Source organism: Phacochoerus africanus, chromosome 3, assembly GCF_016906955.1.
Source record: "Phacochoerus africanus isolate WHEZ1 chromosome 3, ROS_Pafr_v1, whole genome shotgun sequence".
Taxonomy (NCBI): Eukaryota; Metazoa; Chordata; class Mammalia; order Artiodactyla; family Suidae; genus Phacochoerus; species Phacochoerus africanus.
Window position 1 is genome coordinate 45,855,611 of NC_062546.1, and position 13,265 is coordinate 45,868,875.

Here is a 13,265-nt window from a genome sequence, read left to right on the forward strand (position 1 = left end):
ATAGAATGAGAAGAGTTTTATTCCAGATCCTGAACTCCAATACTAGCTACCATAATATTTTTCTAATAGTTTTGTCAGTTCCAGAAAAGACAAACACTCAGTTTTTTGACCCGGGAAGTAATTGGTTATTAGTTACTCTGCATGAGGATCAATCAGGAAAAGGGACTTTTTCACCCTTAATTCTTACTCCATGTTTCACTGGGCTGGTAGCATCTGTCAAATCTCAGCATCTCTTCTGAGCAGATAAGGGACTTTCTTGGCTGCAACTCTCTATGTAACCTCGACTGTGGTCTTCTCCACTCATCTCATTAGGCACTGTCCTCTCTCTATTTCCTCTCCTGCAAACTTACTGAAATAAGTCATGTCCTAATGACCTATCTGATTCTCTGGCACTAGGTATTTATGTTCCTTTACCATCATTTTCACAGTATCTCAAGAGAGGTAAGAAGTCACACCTGTGCTCCTTTTTCTGTTTTGGGATAATACTACTTTTAAATTTATGTCCAAAACCAAATTTCTGATTTTCCCTTCCTAACTGGCTCGCTCTCCATAAATAAAATTCTCCAAAGCCCTGAGATGATCCCTAGCTCTTTCTTTCTCTCATTTCATGTATTTGATCCATGCAGTAAATCTTTTGGCTTTACACTGAAAATACACCTAGAAACTAACCATGTCTTACCACCTCTAGCCAAAGAACTCTGGTCCCCCTGTATTTGTTTCTACACCCCTACTATGGCTTTTTAACAGAAAAGCTGGAACAATTCTGTCAAAATATGTCACACCAAATCCATCCTTTGCTCAAAATGATAATAATAGTTACCCATGTTTACTGAGAGTAAAACCAAATTTTCACAGCAGCCACCCACCATTATTCGGGTCACCAGTCACCTCCCCCAGCTTCTCTCTCTCCTCTCCCTGCTCTCCTTCCTGCTCATCATTCCTTTCCACCAATATCCTGGGTCACATCTGTCCCAGCACCACTTTCCTCTATAATAGCCATTTGACTCACTCCATCACTTTTGACATTTTCCTCAAATGTCGTCATCTCAATGTGATCTTATCTGGCCAACTTATTTAAAATTGGAATATGCACCCTCCCAACACTTCCTACCTCATTTTCTTGCTTTATTTCCCTAACATTTATCATCATCTTAGTTATTTTGTTTATCCTCACCCTACCCCTACCATTATGTAAGCTTCATGAAGACAGTCATTTGTGTCTGTTTATCCTCAGTACTCAAAACTGTGCTTGGGACACAGTAGACAATTAAATATTTGTTGAATGAATAAATGAAAGATCAGTATTATACTGCCAATAGGAAAGTTATTAACCAAATATTTTCATTTTTTTTTAAGTTCTAAGGGGAAGCTTATTCATTGGTAGCATTTGACATATGGGAAACATAAATATAACTGCCACTTTCAAAGGATGTCAGGTATTTTCCCACAGTAATTAAACAAGGAAGCCAAATTTTCTTAGAATTCTTCTTTCTTTCCAAAAATTATGGTGAAATTTTTAAGCTATCTTTTTGCCTGCTTTAAGGCAAAATTCACAGATAATATAATCAGGGATTTTGCAGCTGCCAAGCTCAGTAGACAGGGAGGCAGAAGAACAAGGAGGAAGCAGCTTATTTCTGTGTTATAGGGTGGTTGGAAGGAAAAGGGGAGATGCTGCTGCTTAAAACAATTTTCTGTCTTTGTTTTTCTTGGGAAAAAGTGAACTTGCATTAACACTAGCCCATAATCTGAAACCACAATCATTTCTGTCTCTTGGCATATGTATTTTCCCTGAAATTAGGCATTAATTCCTTTCTGTGGCATCCTTGAACACTTCCTGGCTCAGAAAAAGCTCTAGTTTGAGGAATCAGAAAAGACACCATGGGAGGGTGGGTGGGGATGATTTCCTCCACAATCAACAGAACAGCAACCGCTAGTTCTTATCTGGGTATAAGAAGAGGTTAACATCTGAATTGCCTTTTTCCCACTTCTTTAAAATGAATATCTTTGAACTTTTAAACTTTTATATGGATGTTCCATTTTCACAATTTGAAAGTTTAAAATGTGCATCCTTCCTCTGACCCATACTCATCTAAAACTAAAGAGCAAAACGTGGGGTGAATCTCATTTTCCAACGAAGGACATCCACAGCTGTAAAATTCCAAGACTGACAGTGCAATGTAAAGACCTGATAAGAAGTTGGCCCTTATTTATGAATGGGTGGGGAAATATCCCAAGATGACATAGGCATTTTTTGCTAATATGAGAAGGTCAGGAATAGCAGCAATCTCACAAAATACAATAACCAAGAGGGCTAACTTTTCACATTTATAAACAGCAATATATATTCAATTTGGCAATATTTTGGCATATATATATATATATATGTATATATTACCCCCAAGGAGATTAGCACAGCTTTCCATTATTTCCCCAAATGCATTGCTGTAAAGAATATATGGATCTCATTCTCTTTTTCTCAATCATTTTTGTTTCAAGTCAAACTTATAGCCATTGCTCACTCACCATAAACTGTTGCTAAATTCAAAAAGAAAATGAGATACACCTGACATCGTGTATGGAATATCTGTTAATGTTTATAAATTGTTATCTCAACATATGTGCTCTGGAATAAAAAGAATTATAAGAACCTTGATTCTCTTGAGGTAGGTTTTAAATGTCTATATTATTAATTTAGAGGAATGGCTAAGAAAAGTTTCAAAGTTTTTGATGACTCAAGTTCTATGTCAGGAATGGCCAGAGGTGACTGTGGTAGGACCCTTTAGTAGCCCCTTCTCTTTTCTGTTTTGTTTTGTAGACTATAATTTCTTTTTTCTTAAAAAAAGCCCTCTCTCTGTGGCATCTGCTCTTATTCCCTCCTCTGAAAGATAACTATTTGGCCAATTGAAGCTATTTTTCCCTTTCTCTAGAGAGCTTACAGTGACAATGACTCTGAGTGGGAACAAGGTTGGGTTTGGGATCACTTAAGAGAATGGAGGCCACTGTAGTTAGTGCCACGTCTGTTCTCCTACTGAGAATCCTGGCAAACTGTGGAGAGGGGTCTGTGCTGGGAAGAAGGAATCTGGAGCAACCAGCTCAGGCCTCCATTTATTCAACTCAAAAACAAGGAGATTAGAGTACATAATGTTCAAATTCTCCATGGCGCTATAATGTTTCATGATTTGTCAATTGTTTTGAGAGACTCATTAGCTTCTTTCTCCCTTCTTTGCTCCTTCCCTTCCCCTTTTCTCTTCCTCCTTTCTTTCTTTATCCCTTTTCCCCTCCAAACATACATTTATTGATTGAATTCCTGCTGCTAGCTAAGCACTAAGGTAGATCTTGGGAACACAAACGAATAAGCTATATTTTCTGATTTTAAGCAGCTTCCAAATCCAGGGCTGGGTGTCAGACACACTGACAGAGAATTATAGTGTGATAAATGCAATAAAAATATGCACGTGGTCATCAAAGGACAGAAAGGAATGATTATGATTCAAGGAAATCATGCAACACAAGGAAGATGCATGAGATGCCTGCAGCTGAGTCCCCAAGGAGGCTTAAAAATTCTCCTGGTGGACAAAATGGAGAGGGGTCATCTAGGAGAGTATATGACTCTAAAGGCACTAAAGTTACAATTATACAGGCATAAAGTACAAGAGGTGGTTAGGAATTACTGAAGCAGAAGGTGCTAGGGTCCAAATGATGATTCATCAGCACCTGACAGCGGAGGCTGTATTTGTTTTGGTCAGTGATGAATCCCTAGTACGTGGCACATGCTAAACCCTCAGTGAAAATTTGCCCATTAAATGAATGATTAAATGAAATTGGCAGGAAATTCATTTTGTGGGTAACATGCATTGAAAAGTATTTTAAGTATGATTAGGTTTGAGGACTTTTTAGGATCATTCCTAGTACTTAGACATAAAAAGTTGGAGAGCAAAGAGAGAATGCAAGGAAAGGAGGTAGAAGGTGGTTACAGAGGAGACCTGTTAAGAAGCTGAACAAGATGGGAGGGGGAAGCAGGATGAGGGAAGAGGTATGAGAGCTAGTTAAGAAATTCAGAGAGCTTGCCAGTTATTTCCATGGTGGGCAAGCAACTGGCCTGGATGAAGTTAAGGCAAACTTCCCGGAAATCCCAGATCACGCTCCCCAAATGAATGAACTAGATTCACTATGACATTCATAGCTGCAGAGGTGACAGAGGTTACCCCCAAATTCAAAAATAGCCACTCAAGGCTGAGATTCAGTTTATAGAACATATTTTGGGAGAGCTCAGTTATTTTGAGACAGTTTCTCCAATCTCTAATACTTTAACAGAGATGTTCTATTAAACTTTTTTTTTTTTTTTTCCCTGCATGAGTGAGTTAATGTTTAGGAAACGAATTGGCTCAACTAGTTTAGGAAATTGGCAATACTCATCAAAGCTGGACATAGCAAGATATATGACCAGAAACTACGTCTCTCACACAAAGGTGTATGTTTCTAGCATCGCACTTTGAAATAGCCCTAAAGTGGAAACTGCCTGAATGTCCAGCAATTGTAGAACAGATAAATAAATTTTTGTATGCTATTTAGCAAAGAGAATGAACAAAGTACAACCACATGCAAAATATAGAAGAACTTCATGAATATAGATGTTGAGTAATAGAAGTCAGACTAAAAATAAAACATATTCTATGATTTCATTTACATAAATTTAAAAAATAGGTACAACTGATCTATAAGGTTGGAGGTCAAATTATGGTGTAGGGTAGACCTCTAGGGTGTTGGTGATGCTCTATTTCTTGGTCTGGGTGCTGCTTAACATGGATGTGTTCTGTTTTCAAAAATCCATCAGGTTATATACAGTCATGACCTGTGCACTTTTCTGTGTATATTATATGTCAATCAGAAGTTGTAAAAAATCAGGCTGAGTGCCTACTAGTAGCATGGCTAAATAGGAAAAATGAATTTATCTTGTTTTTCCTATTTATAAATGCTCAAGAGAATTTACTGTGTAAAGAATTAAGGATTGAAAGCAATGGCATCTGTCAATTCTTGTGCGAGAAGGGGACACAAGATTTTTCCCTTCATAACTCTGCCATTAGGCATCTCAGTCTTAGTCCCCCAGATCCTTGCTCTCTCAATCCGCTGCATTTAATACACTAGAGCAACATCTGGGATGAAATCTGCCAAACTGGATGGTGGTTCAAAATGTGTCCACCTGGGGGTAGCGGGGGTGGGGGGTGGGGTGGCTATCAGAGTAACCAACTAGAACTGAATATCAGAGCCGGGAACTTAAATCCTGTCTCTCAGAGGGTGATAGGCCATCTTGCTATCATGGCTAATACACTGCACTGAACCAGGATCTAGGATAGGGCAAGGGCTGGCAGGTGAGGTGGTGAGCCTCCAGCCATGGAAAGAGATCAGAATCCAGAGGGAAGACAGCCTGAAAATCATTTTTTATTTATAAACCTAAGGAGGGAAGAGCTCTACTTCTGCAGTCTTTGCCTACAGAGATTCCTCTTTACTAATCATGAGACTGATTTAATTTCTTATCGAAATTCTCTCGATGAAGCATAGTCTTTTGAGAGTTACATGCTGGATCCCTGAGACCTGAAGGTCAACACCAGCCTTTGGCCATCCTGTGAACCCTGCCCCCTACTCAGAGCAATCTGTTTTCCAACCTTCCCAATGATGTTTAGGCTGCATGACTGCAGGAAGCAGTAGGCGCAATTTGAAACATCTTTCTATATAGCCTCTCGCCTCAAAGAAAAACAGAATATTAGAAAGAGGGACTAGAATTGGGCAGGAAAAAGAGAATTATTTTTATCCTCAGATTCCTTGACTTATGGAAAAATTTGCTGATCTTCCAAATTGGTTAGCTTGTTCAAATGACACTCTTTTGGGGGCGGATGTAAAGGATCTGACTTTTGCATTCCATGTTAACCTTACCAGTCAGATCTTAAAAGAAATTCACCACTTGGTGTGGAAAAAGCCTTGAGGATTTAGAAGTCCTTACTCTCAGCTACTGACTTGTGCCTTCTTCGGCATTGAGAAAATGGAGGCAATCAGAAAACCTCTTCAATTCCTTCCAACACAAGTACCACTTACCAGCAACTCTACCGATGGACCCCACTTTTCCTCCTCTTACAGATTATGCTCTCTATTCTTACTTTAAGTAAATATAGATAGATACAGGTAGATCTAAAATATTTCTACAGTTTTTTTTTTATCTGCTCCCTCTTCTTCCATTCTTGCCTCTCCTCTGCAGTCTACTGTTGACTAAAGAGTTTATAGTCAGATCATGTTTTTTTCATCTGCTCAAAACCCAGTGGCTTCCATCTCCCTTAGAATCAAAGCCAAAGTCTTTCCAAAGCCTACACCAGAATATAAGAAATCAACTTCTGTTGCTGATACCTCCAACAGTGCCAGAGGTCATGGAGCTGTGAGCGGAGGGCTGTTGGGAATTAAGGGTGAGAGAGGAAAGGGAAGGATGAAGATATCTGCCTCCTCCCTGCAGATCTGAGGAGGGGTCAGAGCATCCCCCAGAGATGGGGACTTCCATATGCTGCATGTGTGGCCCTAAAAAAAAAAAAAATTCAAGTGATTTACGCAAAAACGAGAGCATGCAAATCTGGATTGCTATATTTAGGAAACCCTAAGTTCCAGTTCTGATAAAAAAAAAACTTTAAATTGACTCAAGAGATTTCTTAGAAATCTATGATATTGTTGCAATTGAGTAACTTCCTTCAGATGTTTGCCTTCTCTGAGGATTCCACAGAGAAAGAATCCCTTCCCCATCCCCACACCCTCTCCTCCAGCTCTCTCCTTCCACAAAGATCTCCAATTGAACCACAATACGCTGACTTCATAGTGGTGATTTATTTGTTTATTTCTTCCAGAATGCTGAATCTCTGACACAGAAACTGTGGCTGACACAGAGATGGCACCTGAAAAATTGTGCTGAATGAATGAATGAGCCAGAATCCCTTTGTAAACAACATCTTCTGTAGAATTTGACTTTCAAAGAAGCTCAGGTTCCTGTTGGGAGTTCCACATAATGAGAGAACTGTCTCCTTTGGGGCTGGCACTACACAGGTACTGTGTATGTTAGCTCTGGTGACTAAATAGAAGGTGCCATGTTATGAGACAATACTGACAATTAGAAGGGTTGGAAATTAAGTTTTCAGAGTACAGGGTGTTTTCAAATCTCAACTTTCTGGCTGAGCAATTCCAGTGGGGGAAAAATACCCTACAGAATATCACAGGGAAGGCAAAACATATTCTGTAGCTTCATTAATTATACCAAGCAAGTAGCTGCTAGAAAAATGTCCATAGATGCAGTTCTGATGGGGAATACCACAGGGCTCAGTAAGCAAAATCCCTGAAGAAAATTAGTGAGCAGAAGCCCACAGAGAGGAGGAAATTAAAATGTTTTAAACACAACTGCACAAAGGTTTAATGCAATATAAGATATGCAGATGGGTTTGTAATATGAAATTGATATTCACTTATGGTAAAAGGTTTCGGGAAAGTCACTGTCATTTACTGAAGGTTTTTAATTGAGAGTTAATGAATATCATGAATCAGTCATTTTAAAACTGAATACGACTGCATTCAGGGGAAGGATATTTTAAAGATATTTTAGAAATATTTAGTATTTGTTTATATATGTTCATACATTCATCCAAACATCCATACCTATACTGAGAAGCGAAGTACATACACTCAACAGATTATCAGCAGATACCAGCATAAGAATGACTGCAAGGCAAGTGCAGTGAGGTCACACAGATGATGTTTCCTTGAATTGAAGTCTCTCTAAGCATAAATTACACTACAGAAGTAAATGGGTGACTTGGTTCTTAAAGAGTGAAAATAGATTGGGTTTGTAACACAGTCTTGAAGAGTAGTTTCTAAAGACCTCAGAGTGTTAAAACTGGTTGGCATTTTTTCTCTCAATTGTAAGAACTGAAGTTGGTGTCATGCAAGTTTTGGAAATATGCCTCTACTGTAATTACTAGTGAAATAGAGGTCAGATCAGACCATCTTGTGTAGGTCAGAAAACTGTCAGAGCACCAAGAGTTAGAAAATTATAGACCACAATGCTCAGACAATGAACATGGACCTGACATGACCCCACAGTTGTGATCCATAATGTGAGAAGCAGGATAAAGACATAGATATGATATGCACACTTCAAAGTTTTCTTAGATTCATATTCTTAACTCTAGAAAAAAATTAAGTGAGGTATAAGGATCACTATCAGTATCTTATAAACTAGAAACATGGAAAAAGAAAGCTTTTCTTTCAATATATTCATTTCAGTGCTCTTTAATGACAATTGAACATTTTTAGACAAAGCATCATACTTAAGTCCAAGTTTCCCAGTTCATAGCTTCTTGTTTTGTTTGTTTGTTTGTTGGTCTTTTGCCTTTTTTTAGGGTCACACCTGCAGCATATGGAGGCTCCCAGGCTAGGGGTCCAATCGGAGCTGTTGCTGATGGCCTACGCCACAGCCACAGCAACGCAAGGTCTGAGCTGCATCTGTAGCCTACACCACAGCTCATGGCAGCTCCAGATCCTTAACCCACTGAGCAAGGCCAGGGATCAAACCTGAAACCTCATGGTTCCTAGTCATATTCGTTTCTGCTGCACCACAACGGGAACTGCCATAGCTTCTTGTTTGATATATTTTGCCTTTATTCTAGTTATTTCTGTAAGGGCTACTATCTTAGTAGATTAGCAACTTCTTAATGGAAAAACCAGGTCTATTTCCTCTTTCTAGTCCATGGCCAAATAAGTATCATTTATTATTGTTTAGAATTTTATTTAAATTGTTCTCATGTTAATTGAGTAGCTACTATGTGCATGCTCATGGGCTAGGTGTTGAGCATAGTCAAAGAACTTGGATAGGATGGGGTGGAAGGAAGATAGGTTGGAAGCAGCACAAGGTAAGGCTAAGAGCGAATGAGTTGGGACAAGATGTTTAGGTGAAATGGAATGTGATCTTATCTATATTTTCTTTTTCAAAGAAATTATATCAAATACCTGATTTCTAATGAAAAATATCCATAATTCAAAGTAGATGCCATTGTTTGGAAGTGTTGGAATCACACTTCTACTTAGCAGTGGGATTAATTTTAGATGGACTTTTAGCACATGTTCAATACGACAAAACCTCAAAGTCTCTCACAGGCATCAGTATAATGTCATATGAATTCAGATTGAGGTAATAAGCTTCAGAAAGTTCAATCCGCCATACCTTGGCCACATCTTCTTGGAAAGCAACGAGGTTCAAATGGGAGATGTTAACTAAGTCAGGCCCATACACCACCGTTATCATGCGATGTTCCAGACGCCCGATGTTCCCCACATCCAGAAGTTCACGTAATTTGGGGTCCTGGATAAAAAGAAATGTTGAAAAAGTTAGTCTTAAGTAGAAACTCCAAAATGTTGGCATGCTTTCAAAAAAAAATAGAGCTAGAATGCCTTCAAAACAAAGTTTTTATTCTTTTTATTTAAATTAAAATTTTTATTGAAGTACAGTTGATTTACAACATTGTGTTAGTTTCAGGTGTACAGCAGTGATTCAGTTACACACACACACACATACACACACACACACTACATTCTCTTCCCCTTATAGGTTATTATAAGATACTGAGTATAGCTCCCTGTGCTATATACAGTAGGTTCTTGTTGATTATCTATTTTAAAGATAGTGTGTATTTGCTAATCACAAAGTCCTAATTTATTCCCTCCCCCCTTTCCTCTTTGGTAACCATACATTTGTTTTCTATGTCTGTGGGTCTATTTTTGTTTTGTAAATAAGTTTATTTGTATCATTTTTTTAGATTCTACATGTAAGCGATATCATATGGTATTTGTCTTTCTCTGCCTGGCTTACTTCACTTAGTATGATCATATCCAGATAAAGCTGCCTTTTCTTTTCTTTTTTTTTTTTTTGGTCTTTTTGTTGTTGTTGTTATTGTTGTTGTTTGTTGTTGCTATTTCTTGGGCCGCTCCCACGGCATATGGAGGTTCCCAGGCTAGGGGTTGAATGGGAGCTGTAGCTGCCAGCCTACGCCAGAGCCACAGCAACGCAGGATCCAAGCCGCGTCTGCAACCTACACCACAGCTCACGGCAATGCCGGATCGTTAACCCACTGAGCAAGGGCAGGTACCGAACCCGCAACCTCATGGTTCCTAGTCGGATTCGTTAACCACTGCGCCACGACGGGAACTCCTTCCTTTTCTTTTTACTACAAATTGGTATGTGTTGAAGTCCCTCACCTCAGAAAGGCCCAGAGAGGTGAAGTAACCTGCCCAAAGGTATTAGAGAGAGAATTTCTGGATTAAGATTATGGTCCTCACAATATTATGATAAGTGAAATAACAGAAAGAGAAAGACAAACACTACCTGATATCACTTATATGTCATCTAAAAAAAGCTGAACTCATAGGAACAGATTATAGTGGTGGTTACCAGGGTGTGGAAGATGGGGAGATGTTGGTCAAAGAGGACAAACTTCCAGATACAAGGTAAATTCTGGGGCTCTAATGTACAGCATGGTGATTATAGTTAGCAATATCTTTTATATACTTGAAAAATGCTAAGGGAGTAGATCTTAAATGTTCTCACCATAAAAATGAAATAATTTTTTTTTTTCCAGTTTTGGCCCCCTATGGCATACGGAGTTCCCAGGCTGGGATCAGATCCCAGCCACAACTGAGACCTACACCAGATCCTTTAACCCACTGTGTGGGGCCGGGGAACAAACCTGTGCCCTGGCTTTGTAGAGATGCTGCCGATCCTATTGCATCACAATGGGAATTTAAAGAAATGACAATTATGTGGTGTAATGGGAGCATTAGCTACCACCTTGGTGATCATTTTGCAATATATCAGTGTAACAAGTCAACATGCTATCTACCTAAATGCACACAATGTTCTATGTCAATTATATCTCAAAAAAGCTGGAAAAAGGAGTTCCTATTGTGGCACAGCAGAAACGAATATGACTAGGAACCATGAGGTTGCGGGTTCGGTCCCTGGCCTTGCTCAGTGGGTTAAGGATCCGGCGTTGCCGTGAGCTGTGGTGTAGGTCACAGACGAGGCTTGGGATCTGCCATTGCTGTGGCTCTGGCGTAGGCCAGTGGCTACAGCTCCAATTTGACCCCTAGCCTGGGAAACTCCATATGCCAAAGGTGTGGCCCTAAAAAGGATAAAAGACCGAGAAAAAAAAAAAAAAAAAACAGCTGGAAAAAAAGGCTTCTTTTTTTGGTCTTCAGTCCTCAGACAAGAGCTCTTTCTGGTCCTCAGTCAAGAGCTCTTTCTGTCATACTGTCATTCAGTAACAAATTTTTATGGGCCACAATTCTCCTTTTATTTCCTCAAATCATCCCCTGAATCACATACTGAAATGCAAAATCCCATCTCTCACTGACATATTTTAAGATGAAGAAGATGGTTCTGGCAGAACCAAAATACAACCATGCTATCTAGAGTTGGGGCAGAAACACAGCTGAGGGTCGCAGTATGGACCTTCTTCTATACGAGCACTGATAGAAAGAGAGTCTGTTAGTGTGAGCAAAACGACAGCACCTGCCATCAATAGGTTATTTCAATTCTATTTTCAAAAAGTGCTGGGTTTGGACATGGAGAAAGTCTGCAGTCTTTTCAGAGCAAGTTGCATTCTTTGGGACATCATAAATAAGAATCCCTTGGAGGCCTAGTCCTGCTGGAAAAGGGTTTCCAAGACTTCCAAATTCAAAGTAAATCTATCATAGGGCTCAGTGGATTTGGCTGAATTTATTTTCCTCTCCTGTGACAGGCCTTGAAGAAAATGAGAGGTTCATGTGGAAAATTAGCATCAAGTCAATCACTTAACAAATTTGCAACCAGCTTCAGAGCAAGGAATAAACTTGCATTCTTATTTATTTATTAGCTAAATGCTGGGCCAACAGGGCTCAATGACTTAGACTGGTTACTCTGATCTCCCTTCTAGGGTTCTGATACACAGCATCCTTACAAAGAAAGAGCGAACTTGAAAAAAAAAACAAGAAAACAAACAGAAGGTTTCCAACTGAGTTATTTCACCGGTATCATGAATTCTCTCTTTAGTTAATAAAACTTTCTCCTCTGTTTGACTGCATGAAGAGGAAAGTTTTTAGGTAAGTTATGTAGAGAGAAAAATCCCATTTCAAAGCTGTGCCCAATATAACTGACTAACAAGCTGAGAACTTATCAGGAACATCAGGCCTCCTGGAAAGAGCAAATGCTATCACAAAAACATCAGTTTGCATGACATAGAAAAGGAGAGAAAGACAGTAAAAAATTTACTAAGTAAATAATAATAGCAAAAAAGGAATTTTTTTTTTAGTATTTTAGCATTAATTGAAGATTAACAGAGAACATTCGGAAAGAATAGACTTCTAGTGAAGGCTAATTAAAGAATGATATCAGCTGTTCTGTGAAATAATTAATTGCATCACAGTTTTTGAACACAGTTGAGGCAAGCTTTGAAAATACATTTGCTCAGTCCTTAAAATTTTGGGGGGTATACTTAAAAAAGAAAAACAATCCGCAGAAACCACCTGAAACTTGTAATTATAAATCCCAAATGTTAAATCAGTGATTACAGAGTCCATCAAATCTTGACTTCTATAACATTTAGTGGGACAATATTTGGGAATGAATGGGCTCTACACTTTGAACCTTTTCTTTCCTTCCAGTGAGAACCAGGCAAACTAACCAGACTCACTAAGAATCCTCTGGCTTTTTTTCTCTCAAATATTGTCTCTTCTGTCTATAGCACTTTACTGCTTAATTCATATGTCCATTAAAAATACTTTTACCCACTTAGTACATAGTTGACTGATTAAAGAGTACAATTCTCAGAACTACAGGGACTAGGTGTGAGGCTCGGGAATTCATTTGAGATGTCTGTGAGAAAGAGGAACCCAAGGCAAGTAGAGAGCATTCACAGAAGGTGCCAAGAATAGAAAACAATTCTGGAAAAGGGCTTCCAGGATTCCAGCTGTCCTTAGCAATATTGTTAGATACAATCAACAGGAATTTATAAGAAGGATGACCAACTCTTTGTGGCATCTTTGTATGTTTTCCCTCTAATGGTTGTTTAAATATCTTGTTAAAACACTATTGGTTTTATGTAATTAGAAATTTATAATGAAGTATTTAGAGGGAATATCTGGGATTGAGAGGGTAAAGCAGGATGGCAAAGTCATGATGATGATTGAATCTGAGGGGTAGGTATTTGAAG

At 38.8% G+C, this 13,265-nt stretch overlaps 1 protein-coding gene across 2 annotated transcripts in view; it reads right to left on the reverse strand.

Annotated features, from left to right (window-relative positions):
* The window catches only part of PLCB1 (phospholipase C beta 1), a 731,149-nt gene that overhangs the window by 247,660 nt on the left and 470,224 nt on the right, over nt 1-13,265 (reverse strand). For both annotated transcript variants that reach the window (XM_047771691.1, XM_047771692.1), the window contains exon 4: nt 9,245-9,382. In XM_047771691.1, coding sequence (XP_047627647.1) covers nt 9,245-9,382 — 138 coding nt within the window. The remainder of the gene's footprint in view (nt 1-9,244; nt 9,383-13,265) is intronic.